The 16,789-nt window shown below is 39.7% G+C and overlaps 1 protein-coding gene across 4 annotated transcripts in view; it reads left to right on the plus strand.

Annotated features, from left to right (window-relative positions):
* LOC110839403 (Fanconi anemia group J protein homolog) overlaps positions 1 to 16,789 on the plus strand; it is a 147,879-nt gene that overhangs the window by 104,791 nt on the left and 26,299 nt on the right. For all 4 annotated transcript variants that reach the window (XR_015537450.1, XM_022083568.2, XM_087357390.1 and 1 more), the window contains one exon: positions 1,956 to 2,120. Coding sequence is in view for 3 of the 4 variants with exons in the window: in XM_022083568.2 (XP_021939260.1) it covers positions 1,956 to 2,120 (165 nt within the window). In the remaining variant the exon portion in view is untranslated. The remainder of the gene's footprint in view (positions 1 to 1,955; positions 2,121 to 16,789) is intronic.

Consider the following 16,789-nt stretch of genomic DNA (forward strand, 5'->3'; position numbering starts at 1 on the left):
AATTGGAGCTTGCTTTTATTTAAAGACCCATTTTTTCCCCTTCTGTCTATCTATCTCTTCGTTTTATTCCCCGAATGTAAAATGGAAGGGGATGCGGGTCGCTTACCCATAGTGATCATCACTGAAGCGGCAGGAAAAAAGAGCGATTTTTTTAAAAATGAGATAGAAGCTTCTTGCGTTTGACCAATCACAGACGTGGGTGTTAAATTCTGCATTCTGATTGGTAGTAGGGGGGTGTAATTCATCATCGTTGTCGTCATCCCTTTAATGTAATGCTGTGTTACTCCCCCTGTACGCGTACAGAGGGGTGAAAATAGCAGCAAGGGAGGTTTTATTTCATAGAACTCGTTTTTCTCTCTCTCGTCTTGTCGATAAATGAAAAATGCTTTTGTTCATTTTCCCTTCTTTGTCTGTCTCTCTCTCTCCCCCTGGTTCCTCACATTTTTATTTCCTCCCGTTGCTGTTGGTCGTCAGCCATTTTCGAAATGTGTTGTTGCTGGTACTTTTAATTTGAATTGTTATATTTCCGGGGTTTAAATTGAAAACATTCCAATACAAAATGTCCCCCCTTCCACCTGTTTTCTCTTCTCGTAGCTGTTATTGTCACGTTGCACGAGACTAAGATTTCCAACGAGAGATATTTGTGCTCTGTGGCCAGCTGTGCGAACAGAATGGAGTGTCTCTTCATTTGTAATGAAAACACGAGACTGACTGGAAAAAAAAGTTATTTTAATTTCTGAAAGTTTCACTTAAATTACTGCAGGTCATTTTCAGAATACCACTAACGCGAAATAAAAGTTCCTTTTTAATAGAAAACTTTCATTGTTTTTGTAGTTCGGGCATGGTACGAATTTATTTTGTTACATCCCACGCCGCGCTGTAGCTCACTTCTGCCGTTGCATCTTGAAGTTAACTCTTCTACTTTAGAATTTGGAATAACCAATCCGTCCATCATCATTCAGTGGACAGGACTTATTAGGAACTGCATCTAATCACCTCATCACCCGGAAAACCTTTTTATTTTGTTATGTTCTTACTGGTGTTTAGACTGTGCCGCAATACGGATGTGTCGGAGAAGTTGCCGCGCCAACACGGCGGAGGTGTCTCTCTCACCTGTTCGCGCTAAGTTCTAGAGAAAACAAACACTGTGAATACGTGAGGAACTGACGTGAAATATAAATTAATGTTTTTAACAGTTGTTGCACACTTGCCGCAAATGTAGATATGCATACATTAAAGGTTTCCTAGCGTACCTAATTCTTTCGCAAAACCTTACTGTCATAATTTGTACCATACCGATACATATAAGAAGTTATCATCAACTTAACGAGACCCAAGGAGTGTTTCATCTCCATTTAAATTTGTTTGGTCAAACTATCTTTCTATACGTCTTCCAACATTCATTTCTCGTCTCTCCATGACAATTTGTTTTTAATATGATCCGACTGTTCTGTAGTCTGAAATTCTATTAGTGATACAGTTAATCTTTATTTTCTCTCTGATATCTTACTACCCGTTTCATATCCAAGTGTAGTTCCCTCTTCTGATGCTAGAAAATAAATTTCACTAAATTCAATCCGTAATAATTTTTCGTACAATATTTGAAGGCAACATTACGATCTGCCACCGTCCAGATTTTGTTGAGAAGTTGCCGCTGTGAAACTGAGAGATAAAAATATGTTTTACGTCGTCGTGTTATTTTAACTTCCAAGCACAAGTTCCCAATCAAAAGATTGCTTTTTTTCGAAGGCCTCTCATCACAGCAGCATTAAAGGGCCGTGCCATTGCTTTGACCTCAGACTGTCGTATCGGAAATTGTGGAGTGTGCTGTCAACAATTTTGCTTTCGTAGGGTAGTCATTGGACGATTAATGTCTGCTCAAGGTTCCATTCTTTTGTAGTCTTAAGATTACTGCACAACGTAGGATATCTGTAAGTCGAATTTCTTTCTTTCAGCCCGCCTTAAAGACATCGTGGAGAAAGAAGCTGCTGAGAATGCTTTAAGACAGTCGGAGGAAGCAAAACGCCAACAGATGCAAGTAGATCAAGACAAAACTAAGAGGAAACAAGAAGCTCAAAGAGAGGAACAGATAGTACAACGGAGGAGGGTAACCGGCGAAGGTATGTGCAAATTTTGTGTATAATTGCTTTTAACCGGTAGTCCACGCACTGCTGTCGGCCCGCAAATTCTTGTTGGCGTTGCGTTGTATATTACCAGAGCTGAACAAAGATTGAGGCCTTGCGACCGGTTGATCACCCCGAGGAGTTCTACCAGATATCCGAATAGATTAATAAACCTCCCATGTGCGAGGAGGCCAAGGTCCTTCAAGGATTGTAGACCCAAAAGAATAAGAAGTACAAAATAACACCATTTATAACTAAACGCACTTCTTTATCTACTAAATAGTTTGTGTTCAATGTGCTATGTATGTGTATATTTTTTCGAATATTGTCTTACTAGGCAAGTAAAATATAATTAAATATTTCTTTTCTTCTTAATCTGACAGGAACGTTCTGGCAATTTAAAAATTGTTTTATGCCCTCGTCAAAATGTTTAATTATGTACGGGTAACTTTTATTTAAAACAACATTGAACGGGGGACAGTAGGCTTTCATTATTGTATCTAAAGAAATTAATAAACATCCAGTTTTGAAAATAATATCCAAGAATTGAAACACTGAAAACTAAAATGAAGCTGTGGGTCATGACAGTTGTTGGTCAGACGTAGGAACAGTCGTTTCATGGTTAGTGACGCAAACTGTGAGGCCAAGAATACCTTAACAGCGTTACAGTGGCAACGATTATAATAATTTATGCGTAACAGACACATGTAGTTGTAAAATTCGTCCTGTTGGTATGTGAGGTGATCGGGTTGGTTGAAAATTATTGTGCCGTTATGTTTGAGACGGATACTGTAGACCCATAAACACATGGCCACTTTGCAGTACGATGCGTGGTAGTACTGTAATCTAAATAATGCTTCGGTGATTGAAGCCTGTCTTTGTGCATTTTCGATGTTGTGAATTTGTTGTTGGTAGAGCCGCGTTTGATCGGTGGATAGAAATGGTTTAATAAATGCATGTCAGATGTTTATTTTCGGAATTTGCATGCCACGTGATACTATCATAGTGTGAACGCTGTAAAGTCATGTAAATAAACGAGACGTTTCAAATTAATTGACTGCTGTAGCCTAAAACAATTTCAATTATTGCGCCACATGTAATGAACTACTATATTCATAGGAACTCTCAATTTTCGTCACACGGTGAGAACAGTATTAATATTTTCATTTTGAATGGCAACACCTACGCAGAGTTTCGCTTAAACATAGCAGAACCATCGAATTAGAGCAGGCTTAATATATTCGAATTTTTTATGGCTTTACAATTCGTACTAAATTGTACGCCTTGGAATACGCGTTATTTTTAAACGTTCTTTGTTGACTTGCATGATTTGTCTTTATGTTCACCTGTTACAAACCAGTCTCCATACAGATTTTTCACTACACAGAGTCAGGAAACATTTTTGTTTGCATTTCACAACGTGAAAAACTACTTCAAATAAAACTAGCGGGTATTAATGAGTCGATGTTTTATGTCATGTGGCAGTGTTTTTATAGCGAGTCGTTTTGAGGAAATTGTTAAATAGGACCCATAATTAATTTAATGGAGCAGATTCATTCTTGAGTAGCTTACAGTCACTCTGCTTGCCAAGATACTCCCCACATTTATGAAACTCCAACGTTTATTACTATATTCACCGGATCCCGGCACCTGCCGTACCTGAGCCAGATGAATCCATTTCACAACATTTACTTAAGATACGTTTGATTATTATTCTAGTATTTACCGAGATATTCAAAGTGATTTCTTCCCGTCAGGTTTTTGAACAAAATTTTCTACGCATCTTAAGACCGAACTAATGTTGTATAGTGCGGTTAATAGGCCTGCTAAATTTTATCGAAATCTGTTGAGTATGGACGATTGAGGCAACAAGGACCTCTGAAACATCGGTAGACTCCTACCAGACTATAAGGCCCAACGACCCATAAGACAGCCATCATTTCGTTGGAATTACCTTGGAAGTCAGAAAGCCTCGTTTCTCGGGACGTTTACCTCACTAGGAGTTGAGTCATTACGTTAGTTGGAATAATCGTCTGCGGCATTAAGTTACTGCAGATAATCAATAGCGTTTATGTGTGAATTATTCAGGCGCATTTCAGACGGTTTGCGTTACGCAGACCCGGACGCCCTACTCCGCTGTTGTGTGCGGAGAAGTCTGCTTAGTTCAGGGCGTTGGATCTCAGTCCTCGTTCGCTTCTAATGCAGCGTTGCTTCCATTCCTACAGGTGTCGATGTAAGAGTTACTTACAACCAAATATCAGTTCCTGAATATTCTATTTCATTTAGCCTGGAATGTCAGCACAAATATACCTGTAAGATTTGAGGTTTTCACAGCGGTATGAAGATTTCTGTCTTCTGGGTTGTTGCGCTTTGTAGTCTGGTCGATGTTAACCAACGTTTCAGAGGTCATACTGCCTCCGTCATCAGGGCGATTCTTAGTATGAAGATTTCTGTCTTCTGGGTTGTTGCGCTGTGTAGTCTGGTCGATGTTTACCAACGTTTCGGAGGTCATACTGCCTCCTTCATCAGGGCGATTCTTAGTATGAAGATTTCTGTCTTCTGGGTTGTTGCGCTGTGTAGTCTGGTCGATGTTTACCAACGTTTCGGAGGTCATACTGCCTCCGTTATCTACCAGACCACACAGCGCAATAACCCAGAAGACAGAAATCTTCACAAATACACCTATTTATAAAATAAATTTACTTATGACTTAGCAACGTATTTCTACTGGAGCAACGAACGACTCGTTAGCGTCAGTTATTTTTAAGTCATTAAGTGCACAGTTTCTAGTCAAATGGAATATTTATATTAAATATAAATTTTAATCGGATTTCTTGTTATAGAATATTAGCTCACAGATTGACTTGCAAGACGTCATGACGACACTGTACACGCACATGACATGTAGAATCTTTGGACCTTTGGCCTGAAAGTTAATTTAAACGTAATTGTTATATCATGAACACTGGTTAGTATCCGAGCTGTATTTTGTGACATTATGAACAAGTTCCCTCTGATAGGGACCTGTTCATATGTTTCCTCGGCAAATGATCCAGAAGTGCCTTCTTCTGTGTGTAAATGATGATGAAAATGGAGTAATTGTTGGGATGCCACGGAGAAACCGGGGAAGCCCCGGAGGAAAACTCCGTGATACCTGGACCACGGCCTTGCCCAACACAAGTTATAAATCCGGGCACCACCGGGAATCGAACCCGGGACCCCAGGATTACAAGCCCAGCAAAAACACGATTTTTTTTTCTTTTTTCGTGGACAGTGCAGCCGATTTGAAAAATATAGCTAGGGCGTTTTAAGTAGTTACTAATGTAATAGTAGTTTTCGTGAATTTTATTTCAGATTGGGTTTCGGATTGTCTGTTGAGATTTTTTGCGTCCACCGACTTATAACACGTGGAGAAGGGGATGGCGTGTTTTAATGAGGAACACTGCACGCTTCTTGTTAGATGCTGTAACCCCTGAGGCTTAGCGTTAGGGCCCTGAGGCTGTATTAGCTATAGGACCACATAATTTTATTACACGAAGACTACAGAATATGAAGACGATAGTTACAGAGCATACTGCTTAAAACTGAAAGTTTAAAACTTATAATGAATGGATAGAAAGTGATACCAAATGCGGCTTAAAATAAGATTCCCAGTTGCCATCTTCAGGGTGAATATGTAGTGGGGCGAACTCTGGAAGGCGTCCAGAACTCGCCCCACTACACATTTACGATTTGCAGGTATGTCCCCATCTCATTTCACGCTGTAGCTCTGTAACAACCACATGTGAAGTGACATCGTTAAATAAATTAGTCATCAGGTCACAGTCGATTAAACATAATCGCGAAGTGTCGAGTATCGATTGTAGCACACAAGGATTCATAAGTATCGAGTTGTAGACAGAGGAATATTAAAAGAACGCGTGCAGACTGGAAGATAATGAGGTGGCAGGGTGAACAGACAGACAATTAGGCCTATCAGCTTTCTAAAGGAACCGATGATTATCCGTTTCTGGGAGGGGGAGAAATTGAAAAGAAAGCAGCATAGGGGTTGTCATCCGCACATTTAACGTCTGCCTATATATTTTCTTCTGAGTCCGTATTATTTCTCGCATGGTTCCCATGCTCATCTGTTTTTAAGTTTGCAGCTACGATATCCACTTTAACAAATTGTATGCCTATTGACTAATCTTAACTTATTTGAAACCTTCTGCAGCAAATATTTGGTTTCCTTTGTTGTTGTGATTTCTTAATGGTGTCGGAAGTAAAGTGATGTCCCTTAAGGAGTAGATTGTGTATGAATCAGACTGTGGGATAAGTGTGCTGTTTTGATGACTTCAACATCGAACCCGAAATTAGAGCGTAATTACGTTGTGATGATAGTGAATAATTAAAAGTCAGGCTATCCACACCCACAGCCGTTCAGTTTATATTAAGCAGAACTGGGAATAAAAAGCCAGTCATAAAAAAGACGTTGATTGATACATTACTTTAAAGGAAAAACCAAGACGGACTTAGATTAAATTACTTCCCTCTCTGAGTTTTAATAAATAATTCGCTTTATTTAAATGTTTCGACTAAAAGTCGCGGCAGAGTGGTTAGCACGTATTCGGAAAACCCTGGGTTCAAATCTCCCTAGCTTTGTAACACCGTACGAGCAAACGAAGGAAATGCGTGTGTCTGTATTTTTGCTAAGTGCGGCGAAGAAATCGACAGTGTCTTGATGCACATGTGTAAGTTTGTATCGTTGAAGTGTTTAGTTGTAGTTTCCGCTGCGTATGGTTGTAGGATTGCATTTCATCAGCGAAAACGACCATGAATAGCACAAAATTAAAACAGTGAATTCCATTGGAGTCTACCAGTCGTGAAAATGTTATTTTATTTTATTTGTAGTGTTCTGTCTGACGACAGGTCCATATATCATGAAAAGGATCCTCCCAACCTCTTCAGGTTGTCAGGGACCTGCTCATACATATATACATTCTTGGCAGAGATCAGAAGTGGTTTGCCATTGCCTTCTTCTGTGTGTGAGTGGAGTAATTGTTGGGATGCCACGGAGAAACCGGGGAAGCCCCCGGAGGAAAACTCCGTGTTGCCTAGACCAGATAAATTCGTGTTACTTGTAAAATTCGGAACCCGTTTCGCAATCGGGCTGCTTTGTATAAGGACCTAGTGCACTTTTCGTTCCGTTGCCTTAAGACGGTGAGTGATGTGAACGGTCTCATTCGTATCCGTTTGCATTGAATGCAGCGGATATCGAGGAGTTCGCATTCTATCGTAGGCGTATCATAACAATGTAAGTTTCTGAATTGTTAACTTTAATTATATATCATATATCTTTGTACTCTCAAAATCTAAAAAGTTAAGTTGCCGTATTCGCCCACTGTTGGCGCCACTTGCCAGCCTCTAGGCTAGATTCATCTCATTATAACTGAACATCACGGCATCCCCTCTCTGCCACCAGGTCCATCTCTCCCGTACACAAAGCTCTTATGTCATCCATGCTGAGAGCAACAGTGAATTATACGACCATTTTAAATTTGTGGGTTTTAAAATGCCTTTAACCTACTTCTCTCAATGTAGATGGAGATATCGGTTCATGACATTATTTATATGTGCCTTCTGGAGGCTTTTGAAGGAATTCACGAATTTTTATTAAACGTGGTATGAGTATAATGCCACGGGTCCACGCCAACCTTTGTAATTTTTAATTACCTTCGATCTGTAATACCAATATGGCGTCCGCGTTGTCTGTATTTTCATTCTCCGTCAGGTTAGGCTATTCTAACTTCAGTTTCTTCGCGGTTCTCTTCAGATTTTCGAGGCTGGTGCCGCTGTAGGCCTTATTCCTACTTTCAAATAAATGTCGAACTTCTCATTCAAAATAATTACCTAGTAATCGTTCATACGCATCTTACTAGCTTATTAAATGTTGTTTGACGTCAGCAGTTGAAATAAGATTAAGAATTAACTCAAGATTTGCATAGCTAGGAAATACAACGTATGCCATAAGAAATGTCGAGGGTTTTGCCTTTCGATTTCAGATCTACACCGGGGTTTCTTAATACGTTTTAAAGACCTGTGGTCCATGTAGCAACATAATAGGCTGCCACACCATTACAGACATTCACGTATTACGTCTACTGAGTTTTCTTTATCAAAATCAGTCATTAATGAATATTTGACACTGTTTTTGCGTGATTAATATTTGGAATTTGTTTATTTTCCGTTCTTTAGATTTGCATCCGTTCCTCTAAGTCTTAACACTGAGTTCCAGTCCTTGATTTTTGTTATATATTAGGCTGCTGTGAAATGAAGGGGACATAATACTGTACTTAGGCCACATTTGCACGCTTCGTGTTTGGTGACCGTTTCCATGACAACGGCCGTGATGTGCCCGGGTGATGCTCCACTATGGGTACAGGTTACCATGGCAACATGCGACACCTCTCACTGTCTCTTGTAAGGACAGTGCAGCGTAGCTGCTGACACGGCCCTGGGTCATATTTGAAAATGCTCCCTCCTTCGCTAATTATCTGTTGTAAAAATACAACTTCCTTCACTGAGAACTTTCTCCGTGTATCTCCTTTGCATTTTAAACCGACTTCTTAACTTCCAGAGTTAGATGGGTCTTTGAACTTGACATTGCTTTCATTATGTGTTAACCGTTTATCTCTTCACTGTGCATAAGCACTGCGTAATGCAAAGTGAATCGACGCTGTAATTATCCTAGCTACTGACAACGTGGTTAAATGAATTAAGTGAGAAAGGATTGGGAGGTCAGTGGACCTGACTTGAGGTACGCCTGCAGTCCTGTTTGAGGTTTAACACCAAAGTTCTAGGCACAGACATCCAGTGTTTTTGAACCGGTCTTCCACACTGAAGTAAAAAATACGAAGGATAAGGATATAAGGATATAAGGATAAAGCTGTACCATCTACCTATATTTTAGTTAGTCTATATTCTGCGTAAGCAAAATGTAATGAGATAATTTTTGGGAGGGAATCCGAAGCACCAGAAACGTAGCAGAACACTGGTCTACTCTGCAACTACCGTAGTCTGCTGTTTTTGGTAACACAGCCTTGCCCCTAATAATACTTTCAGATATTATTAGTTGTAAGATTTGAGGTTTTCACAGCGGTGAGTATGAAGATTTCTGTCTTCTGGGTTGTTGCGTTGTGTAGTCTGGTCGATGTTTAACAACGTTTCAGAGGTCATACTGCCTCCGTCATCAGGGCGATTCTTAGTATGAAGATTTCTGTCTTCTGGGTTGTTGCGCTGTGTAGTCTGGTCGATGTTTACTAACGTTTCGGAGGTCATACTGCCTCCGTCATCAGGGCGATTCTTAGTATGAAGATTTCTGTCTTCTGGGTTGTTGCGTTGTGTAGTCTGGTCGATGTTTACCAACGTTTCAGAGGTCATACTGCCTCCGTCATCAGGGCGATTCATAGTATGAAGATTTCTGTCTTCTGGGTTGTTGCGCTGTGTAGTCTGGTCGATGTTTACTAACGTTTCGGAGGTCATACTGCCTCCGTCATCAGGGCGATTCTTAGTATGAAGATTTCTGTCTTCTGGGTTGTTGCGCTGTGTAGTCTGGTCGATGTTTATCAACGTTTCAGAGGTCATACTGCCTCATTCATCAGGGCGATTCTTAGTATGAAGATTTCTGTCTTCTGGGTTGTTGCGCTGTGTAGTCTGGTCGATGTTTACCGACGTTTCAGATGTCATACTGCCTCCGTCATCAGGGTGATTCTTAGTATGAAGATTTCTGTCTTCTGGGTTGTTGCGCTGTGTAGTCTGGTCGATGTTTACCGACGTTTCGGAGGTCATACTGCCTCCGTCATCAGGGCGATTCTTAGTAGTTCGTAGGTTATTTTGCGACGCTGTGTCAAGGGCAGAGATGAATGTGGCATATCTGTTTGTGACGATTTATTTAACGACTCTGTCAGCACTTAGATCACGTAACTTCGAATGGTAGGTTAGGTTAGATTAGTGAATTATGAATTGGAAGCAATGCGTAAGGAAGCGGTCGTATCCTAATTTAAGGCACATCTCGACATGTGCCTTGAGGGACTGATTGAAGCCTCAGAGCACCTCAATCAGGACACTCGCTTTCCGGTCCAGATTTGTCACCGGCTCGTCTAGAATACGAAACAGGTTTGAGGGTATGAAGCGTCCAGTGAAATGATTCAGTTCGTTTGTCAGATTATTCACAACAGTAATAATAATCGCTAATGGTGAGTCAAAATGACAGAAGTTTATATATTATCATAGGCGGCGTTGAAAACTCGAGTTACCAGTTGTGCAAGAAAAGTAATATTTTTATTTCAGTCTAAAAATATGTTATTTGCATTTTAGCATATAGTTCAAAAAGTCTTTTGAGAACAAACGTGTTATAATAGTAGATATGTGGTTAATCAAATGGAGGATAATTATGTGAGATGTCAGGTTCTCACGGCGACGACTATGGCTGTCTTCTGGTATATATGCACCGTGTAGTCGGGTAAAAATTGACCGACGTTTCAGAGGTGCCTAGGATTATTTACATATATTTACACTAGAACGCCCGATCTCCAAATTGTGGACGACCGCTTCTTGTCGATTGTCCGCCATTACTTATCCAGTATATTGGCAGTAACCCCCCATATCCGGAGGTCGTTTCCTTTGCCCGCAACCTGAGGACGCACCATGGCGTGCCCTAAATGAATCCCGTAACGTTAATTCGCAGCTATTACTACGCTTACCAATCAAGACATGCCTTCACGAGTTGATAAAAGTAAAGTAAATAACTTAAGTAATTTATAGGTGAATGATAAGGTCACTAGTCTATAAGTTATCGTTAGACCGCAGCTTATAAGAAATACATTAACGTTTGCTGCGTTGACATCTGTTAATGACTAAAGGTCATATTTCGTGTTGTTTCCATTGAATATCGTTCGCTCTAAATTCAACAAACTCGATGCCAAGGCCTCGAAATGCCATATTCGATGAGGTAAATTTTGAAATATTTATACCATAATATCATTTCAGAAGGCTTTTTGAAATTGCCGACTAGCAACTCACAGAGGAGATACAGTGTTCATGAGCTGATGCTTCGTGATTTCTCTTTTTTTTAACTGATACTTTTTTAGTCTCCGCATAAAAATTATCACAGCTCGTTGCCACAGCATTGCCGTAACATCATTACTTCCCCGGGCTGTTTGTTGTCACTGCTAACCATTGCTTTGGGCAACGTGGAAATTGAAAAATTAATTGAATTAAAAATAAAACATAGTCGTATGATGGATATGACGGTGTAAAATATAGTGAACAGGCCGTGGGTGAATGTTAATAGCTGCCACTAGGTGGCAGGCAAGCCCAGGTACTCTTGTCAGCTCTTGGCCTCGGGTGACGGGGTAGTTTATGTAATTTAAAATGACCTCCAGAATACATAGTGATGTTATTAAATACAACAATTTTAAAAGAAAATAATTTGTACACGAATAAAATTGTCAAATTGTTAATGAACTGTTTAAATTGTTGCAAAATACCTGCTAAATTACTTTTTTCGTGTATTTTCTGATTATTACGTGGACCTTTATTTTTATTTATTTATTTAGTGTGCTGTCTGACGACAGGTCCATATGAACAGGATCCTTCCATCCTTTTCTTGGACTGGGACCTGTTCATATACGTTCTTGGCAGATGATGCAGAAGTGGTTTGCCATTGCCTTCTTCTGTGTGTGAATGGAGTAATTGTTGGGATGCCACGGAGAAACCGGGGAAGCCCCCGGAGGAAACTCCGTGTTGCCTAGACCACGGCCTTGCCAAACACAAGTTATAAATTCGGGCACGAATAAATTTAATAATGTCCATTTCAGGAATTTTGTATCAATAAAATATTTATAACTTTGTTCTGAATTCTCGCCTACTAACTTCAGTGACTGATGCAACGACGTGAAATAACTTGCCGGCTAATCCATTGAGTTTTGTTTTTTTCAAAGACAGTCTTCCGCCTTCATATTTACAAAGAATGGTTTATTTTGCTATCAAAAAATGTGCGTGCCTTGTAAATATACATGGCAATTCAGTTTACATTCCTGCCCCATACAAGTAATTCCCTTGGCGGTGGTATAAAGCGACCAAATAATTTTGGCCTCTGCAGTCGTACCGCTCCCTCATTCCAGCCCCTACTATCAGCTTTGTCGACGGTAACTGAGCTTATGCATAATTAGCCGAACGTTGAATGAACACCAGTTGAATATAATGTGTGGATAAAGCTTCATTATTACAACTGCTTCATTTTTTAAATGTGTTTTGTGTATGAACTGAAACCGAAATACAATTGCACTTACAATTTGCATATGAAACATCACGTGTCTGTTATTATTTCCATAGGTTTCGCAATTTATGGAGCCATTAGGTGTTAGAGTACAGAAAATGTATTTTTACGTTTTGGGTCATGAGACCCACTGTTACCGTACGTTTTCCAAACGTAATATCATAGTAAGCACAAGAACACTGTTGCTCTTGTAGAAACGTGATGATTTTTTGTTAATCGTGAAGTTCCAGCAAGAAATCTTAAGTCGTCGTACCAAATGAATGCCAGGGATGGAAGTAAGCCGACACCAAAACCACTACTCATACTGTTTACTGTTCATTTTTATTTTGTGTTTCCATGACTTTCGACGTTGATGATCATCTTCTGAGTTTTTAGCGCCTCGTAGACTCGTCGGTAGATGCTAACGTTTCGGAGAAACATGCTCTCTCCATCTTCACGTCTGAAGTGGCGATTGCCACAGAATATCCATCATTTGCCACTGGACAACTTAATAATTTGCACAACATTGTTAATCATCTCCTTGAAACAGAGTCTTTTTGACAAGTTAGTAGTCGCTTAGGTTATTCAACAAATTAACAAATTGCCCAAATTTTGTGTAACCCCAAAGTTTATTGCTGTGTTTACTCCCATCACTGGCAAAAGGCAGGAACAAAAATAAATTCAAAAGACGGTTTTCGATATTATACTCGATATTGCGTATACGTCCACAAACTATTGATTTAAATTGTTATCTGTAGTTAATGACTTTCATTTAATTAAAAAAGTAACTGCATGCACAGAAAGTTGATAACATTTTTAAGCGTCTGTGTTCTTGGCACTTTCAGACTTTGCAGATTTGCAGATTAAGTTTCTTTATTGTCATTGTTGTTTGCGTCATCTCTGCAACGTAATAAGTTTTTTTATATCTGCGCTTCGGAAATACTCATTTTGAAGCTTCCAGCAATTTGTGTCTTGTGAAACGTCCGACCTAGCGTCTTTCAGTTGGCGGCAAATGCAGTGGCATCTCCCGCTAACATTTTAATCGAGGTTCCCGTGATTGGATGCCACATTCACGTCTGTTGGCCTATCGGCGCCTGTGCCTTACAAATTGAAATTTCCTTGATACAGAATTGACTAATTTGACTGTACTGTGCCCGAACAGCGTACAAATCGTCCGAGAACTTAATGAAGTACAGTAGATTCCGGTTAATTGGGCCATCGGTTAATCGGGGTAGCCATTTATTTGGGACAAATCTTAAAGATTAAACCCTTTCAACTCTTTACGTGGAACTTCTCATAATTGGGTCAAAGTGTTAGGTCCCGATGTGTCCCAATTAACCGGAAATCACTGTATCATAATATTATTTTTAAATTTAAAATTCTTTTATATAAAATTGATTCCTGTCAGAAAATTTGCGAGTGTCTCTTGTATTAATGTCACCAACATGTGCTGTTATAGTTAGGGTTTCGTATTAATTAAACATCCTATCCTTTCTCAGTCATGTTTAATGAGTGTTACTAATGTACCACAAAAGTTTATGCTGTAAGCAGTTCCTACTGCAGTTCAAAATAAACTGGAGCTTGTCTTTGTACTCAGTGAAAAATAATTTTAATATTGAGCATTTAGAAGCAACGCTGGAAAAGTGTGCTGTTTTATTTCCCTGCATTTGCAAGTATTATACTTCCCACCTGTCCAAACCGAATGGTAGGAATTATTTGTTGTCAGTTTATCTCACCATTCATTACGTCAGCAAAATTTGCAACGTGTTAATTGACGGGTGTAGACGTGGATAATTAATGCTTTGTTTAAAATAAACTAATTATCTTTTGATGTGTTTATGTTTAATATTATTATGATAATATCGCCTGCTAATTGCTTGTAATATTTACTTGTTGCAAACACACAGGCCTAGTGACTTTAATATTATTATAATTGTATACTCTGTGTGCCCCCACACAAGTCAAAAGTCACTTTTCTTCTTTACGGGAAAATCCATAGTATGCATTACTCGTGTTTTCAGTCAGACCTCTGGTCCTAACTGTTTAAGCTATGTACATGTGATACAAAAGTACCTTTTCGGTATTCTTAGGTCTATATGGTAATAAAATGGAAAGTAAAATATTTCGATCCAACTACACGGAAGATACTCCTTCTTGAGAATAAATTCTCCTTTCTTAATTGACTCCTAATGTTCATTAACGTGTCCACAAAAGGCCACTCGTTTCTATTCAGAGCCAGAAAAATTCAGTCCACACTCTCGCGCTTTGTTTCTTTAAATTAATTTTAATATTATCCTGTCACACTAACCTATGACTCCTAAGTAGGATTTGGGGTTTTACGGCCGTAAGTCTGAAGATGGCTGTCTTCTGGGTTGTTGCGCCGTGTAGTCTGGTGGAAGATTGCCGACGTTTCAGAGGTCCTTGCTGCCTCCATCATCAGGGCGATGACTGATCGCCCTGATGATGGAGACAGCACGGTGCAACAACGCAAAAGATAGCCATCTTATATCTCCTAATTGGGCTCTTGTATGCATTTCTCATTTCTCCCACGTTTGATGGATTTCCTGCCCATATCCTCCTTAGCTTGATAGCCCCAAAATTGCCGAACCTAATTAATTAGTGAAGAATGTGCCCTCATACTGTGACCCTCAGAAATTGTATGAAATGACGTGGGGTTTCTTGGTTTATTTAATGACGCTATGTCAGCATTAAAGGTTATGTCTGTGGTGTTATGGAAAAAGGGTTGTCAGTTAACGTCGCTTTCAGCAGAAAAAGGAACAACTTCAGTTATCTGTGTAGTATTACGCAATCCAGTGCTGTATTTCATTGTTTCGCTGAATGGAAAGTATTGTGTTTTAGTTTCATAGCTCGGTCTTTCATTTGACTCTTTTTTAATAAGGACAATTTTGCAAGGCGTTTATCTAATTCTGGTCAGTTTTCACTTATCCCTCTAAGTCGGATGACAAATGGCGTGATGGTGATTAAGAAAGGCAAGAGAGGAAGCCATAGTGGCGTGTTTTTGTGTTCTATCCCTGAATTTGCTTGAACGGACTGAACAAAACTACGAAGAGCATTAGAATACCCATAAGCTGCATGGTGTTTTCCCCCAGTTTCTACATTTCACCATTCATAGTCCTTTTGCCTCATTCGACCCTACGAAACGTCTTTAGATGATACGTAGTGTAGTATTCAGGCATCAGGAACAGGCCATTTCTATTACAGTTCGCTGAAGCTCACAAGCCCTATACCAAGGAGTTAGCTTTAAGTCCCGTTGAAATTATACTTACTTAAACAGTTTGCAGAGTAATGACGTTCACTGTAATCATTTCTAACCTCAAAATTTATCTTGGCTTGCAAATTTCCTTCCAGTGTACACAAGAACGTGGTCTGTGTCATTGCTGAAGAGTCTGTTATGGCTGCTTTGCGTGACGTAAAAGTAGAGTTCGTGATTCATGATGCATATGATAATTTATCACTGGTATAACGACCGTCTGCAAAGTGACTTGTGGAGGAACTAAATGATTTCAATTTTTATTTTTCTGGAACTCTGTTACGAGCTGTACGTCCGTCCTTGATTCAGCTGTGGACTTTAGTGTGATTGGGATTAATTTTGTGATATTTTTGTAATTGTGTGAACATCTTCCTGCTGATGCCGTTTATTTTATACTTCTTAACTGTTATTCCCGTATTACGTCGGTCGTCTATCACCAAGTCACGGCGCCTGAAATGCGGTTGGGGCAGACGCGAGTAACCAGAAAAGGTGATCTTTCAGCTTGGGGTTGGAGAGGACACTAGTAACACATCGTAGAAACCTGCCGAGCAGCTATTAAGTTTCTCAAGAAACACTACTCTAAGGTCATAGTTAACTCCCTGCCGTCAACAATAAATTATTAGTAGAGTGGCAGTGTGATCTTAAGGTGGGCGATGACACAAGGATAAATATTTACTTTCAGGTTTTAATGTTCCGTATGTTTTTGCTAGATATTTAAAACATAAACAGTTTCTGACAATGTCGTTCTGGGTTTTGACGCCGTGTAGATTCGTGGGTAGATATCAGTGTTTCGGAGAAACACAATGTCTCCATCTTCAGGACTTAAATAAAGGTGGGCAGTGCAAGGACTTATATTGGGTCAGGGGAAGGGAAGGCCAGCCCAGCCTTTTTCTGAGCCTATGTAACCCCCCCCCCTTCACTTCCCAGCATCGCCACTTCAGACCTTAACGTGGAAATATGTTTCTCCAAAACTTTGGTATCTATCTAAAAGCCTATAAATCGTCGAAACCCAGGACAATATCATCAACCTTGCCACCTCGAGAACCTCAAATCTCATTTGCTGCTTTTCTGAGTGAAGGTGTAATAGGAAAATGTGAA

This window comes from Zootermopsis nevadensis, unplaced genomic scaffold, assembly GCF_977971745.1.
Source record: "Zootermopsis nevadensis isolate Lab colony 2312 unplaced genomic scaffold, Znev_1.0 Znev_ptg000028l, whole genome shotgun sequence".
NCBI lineage: Eukaryota > Metazoa > Arthropoda > Insecta > Blattodea > Termopsidae > Zootermopsis > Zootermopsis nevadensis.